The sequence below is a fragment of the Panthera leo genome, chromosome A2, assembly GCF_018350215.1.
Source record: "Panthera leo isolate Ple1 chromosome A2, P.leo_Ple1_pat1.1, whole genome shotgun sequence".
Lineage (NCBI taxonomy): Eukaryota > Metazoa > Chordata > Mammalia > Carnivora > Felidae > Panthera > Panthera leo.
The window spans coordinates 64,138,779-64,159,803 of record NC_056680.1 but is presented as its reverse complement, the minus strand read 5'-3'; the positions used below and the strand labels follow the sequence as shown (position 1 = coordinate 64,159,803).

General features: G+C 42.3%; 2 protein-coding genes across 5 annotated transcripts in view; one reads left to right on the top strand and one right to left on the bottom strand.

Moving 5' to 3' along the window:
- The window catches only part of SPATA48 (spermatogenesis associated 48), a 52,259-nt gene extending 39,779 nt beyond the window's left edge, over positions 1-12,480 (bottom strand). For all 3 annotated transcript variants that reach the window (XM_042927561.1, XM_042927560.1, XM_042927562.1), the window contains exons 1-2: positions 11,700-12,480; positions 4,833-4,930 (exon numbers count right to left, since the gene is read on the bottom strand). In XM_042927561.1, coding sequence (XP_042783495.1) covers positions 4,833-4,930; positions 11,700-12,252 — 651 coding nt within the window. In that variant the 5' untranslated portion in view covers positions 12,253-12,480. The remainder of the gene's footprint in view (positions 1-4,832; positions 4,931-11,699) is intronic.
- Positions 12,481-15,354: 2,874 nt separating this feature from the next.
- Positions 15,355-21,025, top strand: part of LOC122205369 (zona pellucida binding protein) — a 115,495-nt gene continuing 109,824 nt past the window's right edge. The window contains exons 1-2 of one of the 2 annotated variants that reach the window (XM_042913735.1): positions 15,355-15,547; positions 17,516-17,596. In XM_042913735.1, the coding sequence (XP_042769669.1) occupies positions 15,421-15,547; positions 17,516-17,596 (208 nt within the window). In that variant the 5' untranslated portion in view covers positions 15,355-15,420. The remainder of the gene's footprint in view (positions 15,548-17,515; positions 17,597-21,025) is intronic. The other variant, XM_042913726.1, reaches the window with a different exon arrangement.

Sequence of the window (21,025 nt, the reverse complement as noted above, 5' to 3'; positions counted from 1 at the left end):
ACGGTTTTCTCAAATCTTTTTTTTTTTATTTTTTTAATGTTTATTTATTTTTGATAGAGAGAGAGAGACAGAGCACAAGTGGGAGAGGGGCAGAGAGAGAGGGAGACACAGAATCCGAGGCAGGCTCCAGGCTCTGAGCTGTCAGCACAGAGCCCGACGCAGGGCTTGAACTCATGGACCATGAAATCATGACTTGAGATGAAGTCCGATGCTCAACCAACTGAGCCACCCAGGCGCCCGTCAAAGCAAATCTTTATAGGAGCTTTTCTCTTGCTGGCGAATCTTCTATTTCTATTCTCTGCATGTTTTGTGTGTACTGTTTCATAAGGAAGGGACTACATTTCCTATTTGAATTCATCAGTGTTTCTGAAGTCTGACTCAATGGAAATTTCTCTACAAATGCTAGATATTTCTTAGGTTCTATGACAAGACATTGAAGGAGATGTTCCTTTATGTCCTAATACTTCAGCATTGTTCATCCGCATTAAGGTCCTTCATTGCTGTCAACATCATAAATGCCTCAACTTCCTAGAATTTCTTCAAATTTCACAAGAGCTAACAAAAAAAAGACTGCTGAGGTCCAGATTCTGAGCAATGCAATTACCATAAACAATGTGAACAAAATTTTCAGGAATTTCCTATTTCTTTCCATTCTTGTGTCTTCCATGTTTTGGATCTCTCTCTCTTGAAAATTGGGCTGCTGTTTGCCGTGGTGCTGGGAGGAACACTGACAAGCTGTTGCTGTGGAATCTGGTGCCTGTGCGGGGCCTTAACTCTCCATGTACAGCAGGGAATGTGAGGGCACCCTCCAGGAACCCCCCAGAGATGGGCACACGGTAGATACAGTAGTTACATCTTCACATACTGCTTCTGTCCTATTCGTCTATACATTTGGGATTTCAAATAAATACACGTTCCTCTTTGTCACTGTTTCCTATATGTTTCTTACTCTCACTTCGTATTTTCCATTTTTTTGTGCATTTTTGCTTTATCATGAATGGTGTCTCCTCATTTACCTATTAGCTCTCCAATTCTCTCCACCAGTGTCAGATCAGCTACTGTGCTCACTTGCCCTGTTCTTTGTTTATGATATTCTTCAGTTCTGGAACTCCTTTCCCCTCAATTTCCTAATTTCCCATTTCGTAATTTTTAATTTCTTTACAAAAATTCTGAACTCACCTTTTCTCTCCTTGCATATTTTCAATGTCTAGAATCAATGTGTGTCTTTCTGTTTTCTTTCATTCTGCTGATTCTAATTCACGGTGCCCTTTCTCTTTACGTGTTTGGTTACTATTGATTGTATGCTGGACATTTTATTTTAAAACATTATTGATGGAAATAATTTAAGGCTTAGTCACATATTATCTTTCTCCAGAGAAGTTTTGTTTCTATCTGCCTGCATCCTGGGAATGATAAGAATCTAAGATCACCTCGATACCAGTTCAAGACTTAGAGTTTTCTCATTTACTCGGACCAAGCCAGGCTTTAGTCTGGTTAAGGGCTTTTTCTTATTGATGCATCCTTTTTCTAAGAAACCAGCCTCCAGGTATTCCTCCCAAAGCAGTGGATTGTTTTTCAAAGATCAGTTCCAACTTTTGATCTTTTATACTTCTGAGACCACCAAAGATCCGGCTCAGAGTTTTAGCTTTCCCTTCTGGAATGGCAAATTCCTGTATGGCCAAAGTGGCCCTGAGTGCTAGGCTTACGTTTTAAAGTTTCCATCCTTTCTCTGACCCAATCACTTCTACCTTATTAGCTTTTTGATATTTTTTTTTAATTTTTTTTAACGTTTATTTATTTTTGAGACAGAGAGAGACAGAGCATGAACGGGGGAGGGGCAGAGAGAGGGAGACACAGAATCTGAAACAGGCTCCAGGCTCCGAGCTGTCAGCACAGAGCCCGATGCAGGGCTCGAACTCACGGACCGCGAGATCGTGACCTGAGCCGAAGTCGGCCGCTCAACCGACTGAGCCACCCAGGCGCCCCTTGATATTTTAATAAAAGCGAAATATTAATCTAGTTGTTTCCCATTAGAAGTATTGCCCCATGTTACCTGGTTAGTTTCTACTACTGGAAATAAAATATCCAGATTTATTTTCTGCGAGAAGAAGTCTAAACTTATTTTGAATTTAAATAAAGATGCTAATAAGCCTTTACATGACAAGCACTTACTTCAGTAGTCTAATTCTAAAATAGGTAACTAGATAAAACATGGAGACTTGCCATGAATTTGCAGCTTAAATGAAAAACAAAAGGCACCAATGCCTTTCATTTCTTAAAATGTTTACTTTGATTTGCTCTCAAAGGACTTACCTACAGGAGCAATGGATTCTTTGAAAAGTCTGGAGATGGAATGAGTGAAACTAGTAAGTACAAGTTTTCTTTATCCTTTCAACCACATTCCGCATTTTATCTGAATTTAGAATGGCTCAAAACAGGCCAAATTACCCCCGTTTCTTTTTTTTTTAAATGTTTGTTTATTTTTGACAGAGAGAGAGATAAAGAGAGAGACAGAGCATGAGTGGGGGAGGGGCAGAGAGAGAGGGAGACAGAATCTGAAGCAGGCTCCAGGCTCTGCCCTGTCAGCACAGAGCCCGATGCAGGGCTCGAACTCATAAGCTGCGAGATCATGACCTGAGCTGAAGTCAGACGCTCAACCAACTGAGCCACCCCATTTCTAAGGGCAAGATTTTCTTATAAAGAAAACTCTGTAGACAAGGAAAAGCAGGAAGTCCGGCATGGCTGGATGGCATCTAGATAAAGGAGGCACTGATGATATGGATTTTGAGGGACCCTTTTGGTTCCTTCGCCACTCGTTGTGGTACAACTGACAGTTGTGGGACGTGTGCCCCAATCCCCTCTGTGGCCGAATCAGTCTCTGCAATCGTGAAGGAAGACATGGGAAAAGTAGAACTAAATCTAACACGACAGTTACAGATAAATCCACAAGCAGAGATCAATTGTGGAAAGGAATACATATGGGGGTCATGGAAATGGACACTGATTCCTTAGAAGTATTCACATCTTTACTTCTAATGGCTATGGGGTTTCTTTCTGGGGAGATGAAAATGTTCTAGAATTAGATTGTGGTGACGTTGCTCCATTTCGTGCGCACCTTTAAAAATACATCAGTCGCTTTAGGGCACCTGGGTGGCTCAGTTGGTTAAGTGTCCAAGTTCAGCTCAGGTCATGATTTCATGGTTCGTGGGTTCAAGTCCCACATCAGGCTCTGGTGCTGACAGTGCGGAGCCTGCTTGGGATTCTTTCTCTTTCCTTTTCTCTCTGTCCCTCCCCCACTCACACTTTCTCTCTCTCTCTCAAAACTAAACTTAATTTTTAAAAATGTAAAAAAAAAACATTGAACACTTTAAATGGATGACTTTTGTGGTATATGAAATGTGTCTCAATAGAGCTGGGGTTTTTTCTTAATTTTTTTCTTAATGTTTATTTATATTTGAGAGAGACAGAGACAGAGCATGAGCAGGAGAGGGGCAGAGAAAGAGGGAGACACAGAATCTGAAGCAGGCTCCAGGTTCTGAGCTGTCAGCACAGAGACCGATGCAGGGCTCAAACCCAAGACCTGTGAAATCATAACCTGAGCCGAAGTCGGATGTTTAACCAATTAAGTCTCCCAGATGCCCCAAGCTATTTTTTAAAAAAAGAAAAATCCTTGAGCTGTCTGTATATCCCTTGGGTATTCTTCCAGTCATTGAAATAGCAAGAGTTTAGAGCCAATAAAATCCACATAGAAAAATGATTAATAACATAATCATTAAATTCAGAAAGATACCCAGGTTTAAACTTTGGTTTCATACTTAGTGTGCAGTTAAAATAAGAGACTCTTTTTTTTTTTATAAAATTTTTTAAACATTTTATTTATTTTTGAGACAGGGAGAGACAGAGCATGAACAGGGGAGGGTCAGAGAGAGGGAGACACAGAATCTGAAACAGGCTCCAGGCTCTGAGCTGGCAGCACAGAGCCCGACGCGGGGCTCGAACTCACGGACTGTGAGATCATGACCTGAGCCGAAGTCGGCCGCTTAACTGACTGAGCCACCCAGGTGCCCCAATAAGAGACTCTTTAATACAGAGAACAAACTGAGGGTTGCTGGAGGGGAGGCAGGTGGGGGGATGGGTTAAATGGATGACAGGCAATAAAAGGAGGGCACTTTTCAGGGTGAACACTGGGTGTCATAGGTAAGAGATGAATCACTGGGTTCTGCTCCTAAAGCCAAGACTACACTGTATGTTAACGAACTTGAAATTAAATTAAAAAGTCAGTTATGTAACATCACTGGGCATTAGCTTTCTCAAGTAAGGTGGGAATAACAATACTGCCTTGTCCAGAAGCAGGGATGGAAGCAAGATTTTCACTCAAGTAATACACTGTCGGAGCACCCTAGGGGGAAAGAGGTTAGTGAGAATGTGGACCCAGCTTAGTTTCAGGTGTGTTTCCTCTAGGAAGTCAGTCAGCCATTGGCCAAAGTCTGAGGAGACCGTGTAGGAGGGCGCAGTCTTCCAGGCTGGTGGCCATCAGGCATTTGGTGGCCACCACTCATGGCTACTGGAGGAGGGTGCCCTTGCCAGGAAAGGGCATCTGGGTTGGGCACTACCAGCATTTCCTGCTCTCTCCTCCCCCACAGTATTGCTACAGGACGACAAACGATAACACATGACACACAATCATTGTGAAGGGCTACACGGTGCCTGGCACGTAAGAAGTACTTTATAAACAGTAGCTATTTTTTTTTCCAGGGCATAAAATATCAAATACACAGACAATGAAATGAATTGCAAATATTGTGTAACCCCATCCCATAAGACAATCTTACCGTGCATGATGGTTCTTCATCAAATACATATGTGTGATTTATTGAGCATGCTTCGTGACGAAGTGGTAAAGGAGTAACTTTCAGTGGGCTTGTCCAACCTGAAAAAAAAATAAATGTATGTACTTTGGGTTTTTAAAGGTGTACTAGAAATCTTTTCTTCCGCCAGAAGTATTTCCTATTAGAAATGACGTTAATTGACGTTTCGGTGGAATACCTAACAACTTTTCTCAGCAGTGAGAGCTGAATTTCCATCTTAGGGTAATTATAACGATGTGGAATTACTTGGTATGTATCACTCATTACTAGAAGAGGCCTGTTGGGTACCATGAATCTGCAGATGAGTGTGCGGTCGGGGACGGTGGCCACACAAAGGAGTCTAGTTACCATGTAGATAACTTACCTAACTGATAGAAGTTCTAAGACACTAGCAAATACACACACAGACTTCAACAAATATCTACTGCGCCGTAAGTGGAAATAGATATGCAGAGACGGAAGAGGGGGTTCCTGGGTTTGAGGCGCTCCTGAAAAAAGAGCAACGACAGTCGTGTAAGTAGATCATTGCAGTGTCGTGTAGCAACTGTAAGGATAGTTGGGCTCTGAGCTCTGTGGGCGTGTGGAGGAAGAATACTGGCCCAGCCAGACTGTGGGGAGTTGAGACTATCTCCCCGAAGACAACTCTTGATCTAACCTTGACAAAGGGGAAGTCAGAAAGATTAGAGTCTGAGAAGGCCTGGACACACCACTGCTGACTTGGAAGACAGAGGAGGCCTCGTGAGGAGGAGCACAGGTAGCCTGAGGGAGCAGAGTGTCCCTGGCTGTGACAGCTCTGATGCCCGGAACCAGATTCTGCACAAACTGAATGAGCCTGAAGTCGATTTTCCCCAGACACTGTAGGCTTCAGCAGTTAGATCCTGAATAGAAAACCCAGTTGAGGGGTGCCTGGGTGCCTCACTCAGTTACGCGTCCAATTTCAGCTCAGGTCACGATCTCGCTGTTCATGGGTTTGAGTCCCACGTCAGGCTCTGTGCTGACAGCTCAGAGCCAGGAGCCTGCTTTGGATTCTGTGTCTCTGTCTCTTTTTGCCCCTCCTCTGCTCTCTCTCTCTCTCTCTCTCAAAAATAAACATTAAAAAAAATAATTTAAAAAATTGAAAAATTAAAAAGAAAGAAAACCCAGTTGAGTCTGCCTAGACTTTCTCACAAAACTGGGTGCTAATAAATGGGTTTGTCAGGCTGCTAAGTTTGCGGCACTTTGTCACCGCAGGAAGAGAAAATACAGAGGCAGAGGCAGAGGCAGAGGCAGAGGCAGAGGCAGAGGCAGGAGGTCAAGGCCAAGTGAGAAAGGTCGTGCTGAAGCCCATGGTTATTTCCATTTTGAGAACAAGGATAATTCTGTCGGTGACAGCCAGCTGGCCAAAGGAAACCCTCCAGAAGACCGTTGTGCCCACCGCAGCAGGATGGCACTCTGTGGTGTCCTTCCGATTTGCTGTCATTGACCAAAGAGGAAAGTAGGAAAACAACAAAACCTAAAATGTGATTTTTAAGGCAGAGTAGGAGACAGGAAACAGGACAATGAATCTCAGCTGCTCACATCAGGGTCGCTACGCTCACATCTAAGTAAGACGATGGCATTGCCATTACCTTGTCTCACACTCTGCGGCTGCAGAAGAAACCACTCCAAAACCTAGTGTCTTAAAACAACCATTCATCATCTCCCAGGACTCTGAGGCCGGGCAGGGGTTGTATGTCATGTGGCGTAGCTTGGGAGAGCTCATGCGGTCCCAAATCATCTCCCTCACATGGCTGGCCAGTGGGAGCTCAGCTCGGCCTGCTGACCAGTGCCTTGTTTGTTTGTTTGTTTGTTTGTTTTTCCTATGGGCCCATGCTGGATTTGTCACAAAATAGTCACTGAGAATCCGGAGGAAGAATCCCTAGAGGACTAATCCCAATGTGCAAGTCCTGAAGTCAGGCTCCACTTACATCATGGTTGCTAATGATGTCTTGTAGGCTAGAGCCCAGAGACAACGTGGGCAAGAAACAGACCTCATGCCCTGGTGGGGAAAAGGGCAGGCACACACTGAAAGCAGTGAGCTGCCAAAGGCCACATTCAGGAGCAGCGATCACACACCTTTTCTTCATTACGCATAGTCTCATTTCACCACTTTCATGCCACCAAACAAGTATCAAGTCCCTTGTCAAGGAAGATGTTGTATTAGTTCTTCCCTTGTTAGAGATGGGACATGTCTGCGACTGTGATATGGTCATTGTGAGTTTTGTGCAACACATGAAAGTGTATGAGTTTGGAGGGGTCTGCCACAAATGGTATTTTTCCATAGGACCTATCATTTTTATCATAAAATACTTCTATAATGTGATGGTTTTAAAGAAACAAAACCTTAAATTTTTCTTAATGTTTATTTATTTTTGAGAGAGAGACAGAGACAGAGACAGAGCATAAGCATGAGCAGGGGAGGGGCAGAGAGAGAAAGAGGGAGACACAGAATCCAAAGCAGCCTCCAGGCTCTGAGCTGTCAGCACAGAGCCTGGCGCAGGGCTCGAACTCACCACCGTGAGATCATGACCTGAGCCGATGACCTTAACTGACTGAGCCTACCCAGGCACCCCAAGAAACAAAACCTTAAAAGAAATATTTAAGGAGTATTCTCTGTATATTTTTTATCTTTTTTTTTCTTGGAAATATTTATTTAGTTATTTTGAGAGACAGAGTGTGCAAATGATTGGGGGGGGGTTGGTGAGAAAGAGAGAGAGAGAGAGAAAGAGAGAGAGAGAATATCAAGCAGGCTCCATGCTTAGGATGGAGCCCAACTTGGGGCTCTATCTCATGACCGTGAGATAATGATCTGAGCTGAAACCAAGAGTCAGACACTCAACTGACTGAGCCACCCAGGCACCCCTGTATATTTTCTTATTCATGTGTTTTCCTCCTCTAATGGCTAGAGATGTGTTTTTTCAACATCTAAAATATCCTTGGTAGTGGTCTTCTCTGAAGTTTCTTTCTCAACATAGCTAAAGGTAGGTCAATTTTGTCATTCTCAAAGAACCAACTTAAGGTTTAGTTGATTTTTCCTGTTCTTGTGTTTTCTACTTTATACTTTATTTATATGCACCCAACATCAGACCTTCCAAGTACATGGGCAAATACTGACAGAATCGAAGGCAGAAATAACTCTATAATAATAGTTGGGGACTCCAACATTCAACTTTAAATAATGGGGAGAACAACTAGACAATGATCAATAAGGAAACACAGCACTCAAACAGTAACAATTTGACCCAAAAGACATATACAGAGCACGCCAACAGAATACCCAAGCAGAACACACATTTTTCTCAAGTGCACATGGATATTCTATACAATGGATTACATTGTAGGCCACGAAACAAGTGTTCATAAATTTTAAAAGACCAAAATCATACAAAGGTATATTTTCTGGAGTAGCCAGATTCTGAGACAGAAAGAAAAATGGTGATTGCCAGGGGCTGGGAGAAGAGGAGGAGATAAGAAGTTAATATTTAATGGGTACAGAGTTCAGGGTTTTAAAAAAATTTTTTTTTAATGTTTATTTATTTTGGACAGAGAGAGGGAGGGAGAGAGAGGGTGGGAGGGAAAGACAGAGAGAGGGTGGCACAGAATCAGAATCCAAAGCAGGCTCCAGGCTCTGAGCTGTCAGCACAGAGACCGATGCAGGGCTCAAACCCAAGAACTGTGAGATCATGACCTGAGCTGAAGTTGGATGCTTGACTGACTAAGCCACCCAAGCGCCCCCAGAGTTTCAGGTTTTTAAGAAGAAAAGACTTAAGGAGATGAATGGTGGTGAAGGTTTCATAATAATGTACTTAATGCCAATAAACCATGCACTTAAAAATGGTTGATTGTTATAGAGCAAAGGTTTGGATGCCCCCCAAATTCACATGTTGAAACTTTTACCCCCAGTGTGATGGTATTTGAAGGTTGGGCCTTTGGGGGGTAATCAGGTTTAGATAAGGTCTCGAGGGTGTGGTTCCCATAATAGGATTACTATCCTTATAAAAAAAAAAGAGGAAGAGAGACCAGAGCTGTCTCTCTCTCTCTGCCAAATGAGGAAACAGGAAGAAGCATGTCCTCTGCAAGCCAGAAAAAGGGATCTCACCAGGAACCAAATTAGCTGGCACCTCTATCCTGGACTTCCCAGCCCTCAGAACTGTGAGAAGTAAACACGTCTTGTTTAAGCCACACATCCTATGGTATTTTCTTTTAGTAGCTTGGGCTAAGCCGGTGGCTAAAAAAGGTAATAAGATATACAAGGAGTTAGAAGTATTGATATTAGGAAGCTGAATGTAGGAAAATCAAAGATGTGATACAGGCAACCTCTATTTTCTCTGTGATAAGGAAGATGTGTCATCTGTTGTAATTAGAGGCAAAAAGACCAATGAAGGGTTTGAATATAATTAGGATAAGTTTAGAATACCTGACTGGTATATGATAAAGAAAGCCAGCTAGGAACAAAAAAGTATTGAACCCAGTTAAATGTCTAGACAAAGTCGGAATAGGGCAAGAAATCGGCAATACAATCTTTTACGATATTGTTTTGGTATTTATGAACGCCCACCGAAAAGCGTACTGGTGTGTGATATAATTAATTCTACAAATATGTCCTTTATCAGAATATATTCGACATTATGTGTATTTGGGTTTGCTAAAAACTGAAAGTACTTACTAGTGATAATTAATGATTATTTCCAAGATCTACAAAATCGTTGAAAATTTGGACAAATTATATCAAACCCAGTCCACAGCTGGCCGGTATTACTCCTTGAAACTCTAATAGCCAATATTAACAGCTACTATCAACTGAATGCTTGAACTGGGTTCCAGGAATTTTGTTTCGTGCTCTACATGTCTTAATTCATTTAATCCTAATGATTTTATAAGAGAAGTACTCTTATTGCCAAGGAATTGAAAATTCTGGACTTTGTAAGAGCTAACATTTATTCGTCCATTCCTTCATGCCAGATATCTTTATGCGAATTATATTAAATAGTCCTCATTATTACCTTATTAAATAGTACTAGTATGTGAATTTATATGTATATCCACAGGCATAAAGAGATTAGCAACTATTCCCGGATGATAGGGCAAGTAAGCCTTCTCTTAGGATTCAAGCCTAGACAGACAATTGAACTCTGTTGTACTGATTCGGGCAGTGAGTTCTACACTTGGTTCTGAACTGTTGGTGCAAAGTCCGTTAACCCTATTTTAGTTTTAAGTTAGCTTCGATGAATTATTTCTTCAACGTGTAATTTGTTGGAATAATGTTCCAAGAGTCCAAGCTTAGAAAAACCTAATGAAACAAACCAAAAATACGGCTCTTGAAACTTACACTAGGCTGGGGTTTACTGCTTGTAAGCAAAGTGGTATACTTGTCTAAAATAGGACTCTTATAAACAACTTCAATTCCTTTAAACATACTCTTAACAATGACTATTATTTTACACGGAAGCATCAGCAAAAGATTGAGCTCAAGCTCTTTACTTGACAGAGTCAAAAAATAGTCACTAGCTCTGAATCAGTGAGATGTCCTGTGTCTGCACAACAGACCCGAACTCAACGGTTCGGGGCAAATTACGTTAGCTTCCGGTCTAGATGGCATTTCAAGTGGATTGTAAAAGACTTACTTCTTAAAATAGATTGCTGGAACCTCATTCACATTCTTTACTTTTTTCACTCATATTCTTTATGTGGAAATGCCAAACTAGAGAATTCCCCCAAGCCCGCCTGCTGAGTCCACAGCTGAAGCACACGTGAAAAAGCCTAGCTCTTATCGTCTGCTTCTCTCTCTCCGAACTGATCTTTCTTACTCCGTGTGCCTTTGCTTTGCAAGTGTTTCTCACCGTTTCTTCACCAAGCCTGTGACACTGTCTGCGAGTTCTTACAGAGAAACCATAAAGTGTATAGCTATCAGTAAGGGGTCAGTTCTGTATCCAAGGCTACGGAAAGATTGTTTCTTACCGGACCCCCAAATCGACTTCCAACTACCTTCCCATTTCATTTTGGTTCTTGGGACCTCTTTCATAACCATCAGCAGACGTTTTTCAAGGGAGAGAGACAGATAAGGAGGTATGCTATACAATCATCCAAACTAAACATACATTCCCTTGTGGAAAAATTAGGTTATCTACATGTCTAGAATAAATTCTCTGATATACACTTTGTGTTGGCCACTTATCCTAATTAAGGCACATTTTAAAAGCCATTTTTTTAGGGGCACCTGGGTGACTCAGTCGATTAAGCATCCAACTCTTGATTTCGGCTCAGGTCATGATCTCACAGTTCGTGGGATCAAGCCCTGTGTCAGGCTCTGTGCTGACAGCATGGAGCCTGCTTGGGATTCTCTCTCCCTCTCTCTCTGCCCCTCCACTTCCCACACATGCACTCTCTGTCAAAAATATATTTAAAAATACATTTTCTTACAAATAGGTTTATAAAAGGCTTATCATTCTTACTACCTTTTCCTTACCATCTATAATTTTAAAAAATAAGAATTCCTTATTCTGTATAATTTTAAGTTTAAAATACTGAGTCTTATATCCATGCTCTTCTCTCTCGTTTGAATGTTTAAAAATTATAAAGCCCAGGGGCACCTGGGGGTCTCAGTCGGTTAAGCATCGACTCTTGATTTCAGCTCAGGTCATGATCTCATGGTTTGTGGGATCGAGCCGCAGGTCAGGGCTCTGTGCTGACAGTGCAGAGCCTGCTTGAGATTCTCTCTCTCTCTCTCTCTCTCTCTGCCCCTGCCCTGCTGTCTCTCTCAAAATAAATAAGTAAACATTAAAAAAATTATAAAGCCCATGCCACTTTATTTACCTCCAAGTCGTGCTCTGATGGAAATGTCCGGTGTTGCCTGGGAATCCCATCTCCTGTCTTGTTTTAGTTCTTCTAATAAAATTTTTTGCCTTTTCAGTGTTGTTTGAAATCCTGTGTCTGGCCTGGGAACTCGATGCTGCGGTTTCACGTCACTGAAATCCACCAGGTTTGGTATGGTTCTGCCAATGCCAGGTTTTAAATCAGCATCACCACCAGGACTCAAAAACCCTGAACAGGGATCACCCAAGGGCACATCATCCCGAAGTGGAAATAGTGGATAATCTTGCCCATATGGCGGGGGATAAGGATAGTGTAAATGATAGTCTGGCATGACTGAAGGGGGATAAGGGTGAAACTTAAGAAAAGTAGGATTGCATTTCTTTTCAATTCTGCCATGGTCATGTCTGTCCTCGACGCCTTTCACAAAAGGCATGTTCATTTTTCTTAAGAGATCGCAGTAGTGCGGGTAATCTACATTCTCAACAGCCTTTGCTCCTGGAAGGATGGACCTTTCAGAAATACTGATCTTTCCAGGTGTGCACTGTGAATCCATATCCACGCTCTTTAGAATTTTGGCTGACTATAAATGAAGCTCTTCTGATGACGCCTTTCTCTTTTACTATAAAACTTACTATTTCCAATAATTGAGGATTGGTTAATCTAACCTAAAGTTGTTGATTTGGTTTTCTAAATGTTGATAGAGTAGGTTTTCTTCTTTTTTTTTTAAGGTAGATATTTTTTCCCTACCAAAAGAAGTAGATAGGGCAGTAAGGGATGAGGACAGAAAATAATAGAACAAAAGAGAGTCCTTGTTGCTTGGCACAAGAGAGTCCTTGTTGCTTGGCAACGGCTAGAACTGTAACACATTGGACAAGTTAGTGTATATGTCATAATTTAATTCTTAGGAAAGACAAAAATGGCCTTGTTAGTAGTGTTTTCATGATAGTTTCCTCCCCACTGCTCAGGAAAATGGTGCTCAGTTGTCACTTATTTCTAAATTTTTCCATAACTTGACATTTTATGGGTAAATGATATTCAATAAAGAGTATAAAGCAGCTAATCAACTGACAGTATATTTTTAAAATCTATATCTAACTAAAATTTTTACCTTATAGACCTAATAAATTATAAAACTCACTACCTGAATAAATATAAATGTAAAGCAAAAAATGAACATGTATTATATCATAGGTAACTCAGTGCACATAATTTTTAAGAAACATAAGTAATTAAAGTCAAAGCACAAGTTCATCTTTAAAATATCTATTTATTTTTTTGGGAGAGTACCAGCAGGGGAGGGGAGGGAGAGGGGGACAGAGGATCTGAAGCAGGCTCTGTGCTGACAGGCTGACAGCAGTGAGCCCGATGTGGGGCTCGAACTCACGAACCACAAGATCATGACCTGAGCCGATGCTCAACTGACTTGAGCCACCCTGGTGCCCCACAAGTTCATCTTTAAAATACACTAAATTATTTTGCGTTTTTGCTACCAATGTACAGAATAGGAACAATGGAATTTTTCAAAGCATTTCTGAAAAACAGAGTAAGATACCAGTTATTAGCTCACATACGAAAAAGGACACCATTAACAAATTGGTCATTTAAAAGCTCATTTCAATGAGATAATTTGGTCTTGTATGAAAACTGCTGCCACAGGAATTCCAAATATTGGAATTTGGGCACAGGGTTCACAGCATCCCTAATGGAGAAAAAAAAAATGCAAGTTTGAGTGAGAAAGCTACTTTCATATTTCTTGCAATCAGCTTTCCATCTTCATAATCACACCACACATTAACTACAACCTCCAATATTACATCCTACTCTCAGGTTGAATATTAGGAATTTACCCAGTAGAACAAGGTAGGAGGGATGATGAACTGAAACAAATTCTCAATGGCAGAAAACAAAAGCCAATAGCAGCCACAAGTCCAGCTGGCAAAAATCGTATCTTTCAGGTTTACCAGTTTATAAAAATTAAGAGGAGTTTTAACAGGGCATATACCGAGCCATAGTGATTGGGGACACTATTCAGTAAGATACGACCAAAATGCTGGCTGGATCCAAATCATACTGAAACATGCTTGAGAACACTAAATTTAATTCAAACCTGTATATAGATTAGAAAGTCTTTTGGGGGGCAGCTGGATGGCTCAGTCGGTTAAGTGTCTGACTTCGGCTCATGTCATCATCTCATGGTTCAGGAGTTCAAACCCCAAGTTGGGCTCTGTGCCAACAGCTCAGAGCCTGGAGCCTGCTTCATATTCTCTGTACCTCTCTGTCTCTGCCCCTCCCCAGTTCCCACTGTCTCTGTCTCTCTCTCTCAAAAATAAACATTAAAAAAAAGTTAAAAAAAAGAGTGTTTTAAAAAAGAACTAAAAACAAAAAGTTTCTAAAGATGTAAATCCACTCAGTGAAATAAACTGTACTGTATACAGTTTACCAAACAATTAACACATGCATAAAAATAGCCAGAAAACTCAAGGAACATCCTGGTGCTTTTCCAGAAATAGCCTTTGTTCCTTTCTGCTTTGTTCTGCTTTCTGCTTTCTCCCTGGACCCCCCTCCCCCTCTCCCTCTTTTTAAATTTATACCTATTTGAATGCCTACTGTATGCCAGGAACTGTCCTAGGAGTGAGGTTAAAATGGTGGCAAAACAGACAAGAGCCTAACTACGAATATGTAAATCAGGGCAGCTGTAAGACAGCAGGGGGCAGTGATATCTGTGATCAGAACACTTGGAAAGGCGTTAAATCTTTGGGATAACACTAGCAACCAAGTGAGGGGTTTAGGTGGTTAGGCGGTTAATTTTAAATCCCTCCACTGGAGCCCAGCATATCCAGGGACTGTTTTCAGTCCACTGAGGAGCATTCATTTCTTCCTGTTAAAGCGAACACTACACGTCACTGTTAGACACTGTCCTCAGTGGCTTATGCTTCATTCATTGATGTGTTTGCATCAACTGCATAAGATGTATTTCTGTCGTAGCGCTGCTCCCGTTAAGTGACTCCTTCCAGCTGCAGAAAAGCTGGGCGCGATTCTCTTAAACACGCTGCGGCCATAAATGCTCATAGGTGGTGTCACACACTCTCCTGAACTTGGGTGATAAAACACAATCTTCCAGGCTCAGTGCAGCACAGAAGTCAACCTCCTCTAAGGTGGTTTCCTCTGTTCTTCCCACGAAGCTTCTCTCTGGGGCTGCGAGGTCTTACTTTCGATCCCACCTGGTGCGTGTGCACTTCCCTCCCAATCAAGCGCCATCTGTCCATCAAACACCGGCAGCTGACATTCGACACCAGGCTGTCCTCGGCGGGTGGTCGTGCGTCCCACTCACTCAGTTCCCACCGCCTGCTGCCCAGGGCTGGCCCGGGTGCTGAGCCTCACGAGGCGGCCTCGCTCGGCCCGCCAACGCGCACTCAAAGGGAGGGGCGCGGGCGGGGGGTGGGGGGCGGTCCGCGGTGCTCCTCCCCCTCCCACAGCTCCCCGGGCGGGGCGGCGCCGAGGTCCCCGGGGCGCAGCCGGGGCGCTGCACGGCGGGCGGCACCGCGCCCCAGAGGTTGGCGTCGAGGGACGCTGGCCACGCGGCCGGCCCGGCCCCGCCCCAGGCCCCGCCCCGCGGAAGCGGCGACCCATCCTTCCGGCCTCCCTTCCGGTCCGGGCCGGTGGGCGCGCGCCGCTTAACGACCTTCTGTGCCGACGGTCGGCAGGCGGCGGCGGCGAGTGGATGGAGGCCTCGGGCCCCGGCCGGGCGCGGCGGGGCTGGCGGCGGGCCCGGGCCGCGGGCTCCCCGCTCTCCCGGGCCGCGGTCGTCCTCCTGCTCTCCGCCTTCGTGGCGCGGGCGTCCTCGTCAGGTGAGGCGCCGGCGCCCGGGCGGCGGGCTCCCCCCCTCTCCTCCCCGGGTCACGTGCGCCCGCCGAACCGAAGAAACTCCGGTACCGGCCAGGGTGGGGGGTGTGTTTTCGTGGAAACCCGCGGGGGAACGCGCGTTTGCGCGGGGCAGCGGCTGACTCCGTACAGGCAGCAGGGCTCCCGGGTTTGAAGTCAGATGGGCTGTGAAGCAGCTCCCCGATTGGCCCCGGGCGGTTGTCGGCCCCACAGGGGGTTGGTTGCACACGGAGCTTTGTGATCATCCGTGGTCGCGGGGCTCCATCTACTGGTTTTAGCCGTAAAACGGGGGAGAGACTGGGATGTTTAAGGGTTTGACGTGTTCCCGCCGCCCTTTGTCGCCCTCTTTGTGCCCCAAGAAGTTCCATCCTGTTTTCAAAATGTTATTTCGGTTATTGGCCAACACAAAAGTGAAGCGGGAGTTTCAGCCAGTGTCCTGTAACTGGAAAGGTGGTGGCTGCGTTGTTTAGCCTTCAAATGTTGGACTTTTTTTTTTTTTTTAATAAAGTCTCTCCCAGAATCGAATAATAAAAAGCACAAAAGGGAGTTCCTTAAAATGCTACAAGTTGTACAAAAGAAGAGAAATGAGGGGCGCCTGGGTGGCGCAGTCGGTTAAGCCTCCGACTTCAGCCAGGTCACGATCTCACGGTCCGTGAGTTCGAGCCCCGCGTCGGGCTCTGGGCTGATGGCTCGGAGCCTGGAGCCTGTTTCCGATTCTGTGTCTCCCTCTCTCTCTGCCCCTCCCCCGTTCATGCTCTGTCTCTCTCTGTCCCAAAAATAAAATAAAAAACATTGAAAAAAAAAAAAATTAAAAAAAAAAAGAAGAGAAATGAGAAAAGAAGTCCTCCAGGAATGTAATTGTAGAGGGACTGTGGAGGAAGGCATGGGCTAAGGAGGAGAAAGGAAAGAAATGGAGTGAATAGACATTCCGAGGTATTCCAAAGTCTAGGTGTCAGGGCTCCTAAGGTTCTAGGATATGTAAGGAGTAGTCTGTAACCTTTAATTACTCAGTAGGAGAAGGATGCTTCTTGACCCTGACCCCTGGTCTTAATGCTAGATGTGATGGGGTGTGTGTGAGCTACCTGTTGATCCGATGACAAGATCAGACCTGAGGATAGAATAAATAGAACAAAGCAGGCAGTGTCTAGTATGTAAGCTTTGAATAGAAAAGACTGATATTTACATAGCATCTGATGGTTTGGGTTCAGCCCCTACAGTAACTGTAAATCTGCAGTTCAGTCCCATTTTGCACATGAGAAAACTGAAGATGCTAGAGTTTAAGGTGCCTTTCCTAAGACCAGTAAGTGGTTTTCTGACTTTGAATATCATACTTGTTTCTTTGCACTTTCCTCCCTCTCTGTTAAATGTTTTTGGGTATATGCCTTACTGCGTTTTTTTTATAGTGCTCCTACGACTTGATCAGTGCACACTATTATGCCCATTTGCTCATTCAGCAATGACTGAAGAATATCAGAATATATTGTATGCAACTATTATTATTTAGTTTGTACCATGTGCAAGATGCTTGGTACTGGTTCTTCATAGGTTGACACAAACATAGGTTCTACCATCGATGGAGTCTATAACAAGAAAAATCACATGTGTACATAAAGAACTGTAATACAATGTACAGTGCGTGTCATTGAAGAGGTGCTGGTGATGGAAGCGAGGGAAAGTAAGTGATCAGGACATACAGGTTTCAAGGAAGAGGGACTTGTGATTTGGGTCTTGAGGCGTGGGGCATTGGGACTTTAAAAACAGAGTTTTCTGAGTGGATGTAGAAAAAAACCAGGGATGAGATATAGTAGGGGGAAGCAGCGAGTAGAGTAATTTCGCTGGCATCTCTTCAACCGAGATCAAATATACTCTACTAAAGAATACCCTGGAATTTCTAATGAAGCAGATTGCTAATCGTTTGTTTTTGTTCTTGATAGTTGGATATTTGATTCGATTACCAAGAGGTTTTCGCTTGACCCAGGATACAGTGAAAATAGTGGGATCGTCAAATTTTCCAGGTATTAACGAATAGATGTTCAGTAATTTTAAGAAAGTATTTATCATTTGTTTAGGTTTTATCAATCTCGTCCAAAAGGCTAATGTTGTCCAGACACCCTAGTCTCCTAAGGCTCTTTTCCTTCTATGGAAATGGATTTGAATTGTTTCCATATAGTTTTATTCATCCAGGTCTGATTCTGTTTGCTGTAATTGCTTAAGTGGGCCAAGTATACTTATTTCTAGAAGTCATGTAATTAAAGTTGCCTATAGTGTTTCTGCTTGTTATTGTATAATTTTAGCCATGATATTAAATGTATGCAGTTCAAATATGCTACAGTTTTTTCAGTTGAAAAGGGTTTTGGATTTATAAGCTTTTGCAATAGTCACATGAGAAGCATAGCAGCTAAAACTTTTTTTTTTTTTTAACTGAGGTAAAGTCACATGCCTTAAAATTCCTCCTTGGAAGTGTACATTCCAGTAGCTTTTAGTATATTGACAAGGTTGTGTAACCATCAGCAGTATGTAATTTCACAACATTTTGGTATCTCCACAAAGAAATGCCGTGCCCATTAAGCAGTCACTCTCCAGCTGCTGGAAACCACTAATATCCTATTAATTTGCCTATTCTGGACCTTTATATAAGTGGAATCATACACTCTGTGCTGCTTTGCATCTGGCTTCTTTTACTTATTATAATGTTTTTGAGGCTCATTCATGTTATAGAAAGTATCCACACATCATTGGTTTTTGTGGCTGAATAATATTCTATCCTATGGATGCACCATGGTTTCCACTTTTTGACTATTTTGAATAATGCTGTTACAAACATTCCTGAAAAGTTTCTGTGTGATCACGTTTTAAATTCTTAATATACACCTGGAACATATGGCAACTCTATGTTTATTTGAGGAACTGCTGAACTATTTTTCAGAGAGTCTTCATTATTTTACTTTCACATCAGCAAGGTATGAGGACTCAAATTTTACAGCATCCTTCCCAGCATTTGTTATTATTCATCTTTTTCAATCATAGCTAACCTAGTGTCTGTGAAGTGGGTTTTCATGTGGTTTTGAGTTGCATTTCCCTAATGTCTAATGATGTTTAAGATCTTTTCATGTGTTTAATGGACATTTGGTTATCTGCTTTGCATAAATGCCCAAGTCCTTTGCCCATTTTTTAGTTGAATATATATATATATATATATATTTTTTTTTTTTTAATTGAGTTGGAAGAGGTTTTTTCTTTTTTTTCTTACATTCTGGATGCTAAACCCTTGTTAGATATTTGATTTACAAATAATTTCTCCAATACTATAGATTGTATTTTCTTTTTTTCCTTAGTAGAATCTTTATTATTATTTTTTAATATAATTTATTGTCAAGTTGGCTCACGTACAGTGTATACAGTGTGCTCTTGGTTTTGGGGGTAGATTCCCGTGATTCATCAGTTACACACAACACCCAATGCTCATCCCAACAAGTGCCCTCCTCAATGCCCACCACCCATTTTTCCCTCTCCCTGACTCCCCACGTCCACCCTCAGTTTGTTCTCTGTATTTAAGAGTCTCTTATGGATTCGCCTCTCTCCATCTCTGTAACTATTTTTTCCCTGCCCTTCCTCCATGGTCTTCTGTTAAGTTTCTCAAGTTCCACATATGAGTGAAAACATATAATATGTGTCTTTCTCTGACTGACTTACTTTACTTAGCATAAGACCCTCCACTTCTATTCACGTTGCTGCAAATGGCAGGATTTCATTCTTTTTCATTGCTAAGTAGTATTCCGTTGTCTATATAAACCACATCTTCTTTATCCATTCATGAGTTGATGGACATTTAGGCTCTTTCCATTTTTTTCCAACATAATTTGGCTATTGTTGAAAGTGTTGCTATAAACGTTGGGGTACATGTGCCCCTATGAATCAGCACTCCTTTGGATAAATTCCTAGTAGTGCTATTGCTGGGTCGTAGGGTAGTTCTAATTTTTTGAGGAACCTCCACACTGTTTCCTTAGAGCGGCTGCACTGTGGATTGTGTTTTCCCTTAAAAAATTTTTTTTAAAGATTTTAAATTTTAATTCCAGTATAGTTAACATACAGTGTTGTATTAATTTCAGGTGTACAATATAGTGATTCAACAATTCTATAAATTATTCAAAACCTATCAAGATATGTGTACTCTTAATCCCCATCACTTATTTCACCCATCCCCCCAATGCACCTCCCTCTGGAAACCATCAGTTTGTTTTCTATAGTTAAGAGTCTGTTTTTGGTTTCTTTCTCTCTCTCTCTCTCTCCCTCTCTCTCTCTTTTGTGTAGTTTTATGGTTTTATTAACACAAACACGATGTGCACACAACTTGTCTATTCATTTTCTTTGCTGCACAGACTGGCATTGGGATTTGTGACTCTGATGGCCAGCTGGGCTGCTCTTTCCACAATGGCTTTGCCATTCTTAGAAGAGACATTGGGAGCAGTTTCTGCACATAAGACTAGTTGCACGTCAGCAGCTCTTCAAGCTCCTTGACGTTGTGGACCAGGAACTTCTGGAAGTCACTCCAGTGTTGGGCATCAGGATCTGGCCCTTGAATCTCCTGCACACCCTGTCCCGATCCCCTGGGTTTCTGCTATTGCACTTCATTTTGACATATCAGTCTGACTGGTGCTGGATGAACTTCATGGTCCTCTTCTTAACAATCTTGGGCTGCACCAGGGGTCTGAGGGTGGCCTTGATGACTGTGCCAAGGAAGAGTGGGGGGAGGGACTTCTTTGTTCATTTGTAAGCAACCCAAATGACTGTTGTTAGATGAATAGGTAAAGGAGATGTGATACATATACACAATGGAATATTACTGAGCCCTAAAACAGAATGAAATCTTGTCATTTGCAAGGATGTGGATGGAGCTAGAGAGTATAATACTAAGTGAAATAAGTCCGTCAGAGGGAGAGTCAAATACCATATGATTTCACTCGTATGTGGAATTTAAGAAATAAAGCAAACGAACAGACTTTTTTTAGTTTTTTAATAGTGTGCTTTAAAGCACACATCTTAAACTCTGATAAAGTCTGGTTTTTATTTTTTTCTTTAGTACCAGTGTTTTCAGTGCTATATCTTGGAAACAGTCCTCTAATCAACAGTCATAAAGTTTTATTTCTGTATTTTCTTATAAGAATTTTATAGTTTTGGCCCTTACATTTAGGTCTTTGATCCCGTTTTGAATTAATATTTGCATATGGTACGAGATAGGGGTCAAAGTTCATTCTTTTGCATGTGGACATCCAGTTGTTCCAGTACCATTTCTTCAAGAGACTTTTCTTTCTCTGTTGAATTTTCTTGGTGCCTTGTTGAGTAGAAGTTTGCCATAGATGTATGAATTTTTTCTGGACTCTAAATTCTATTTCATTGCTAGCGGTCCTTTTGCCGGTACTATGCTGTCTTGATTGCTGTTTTGA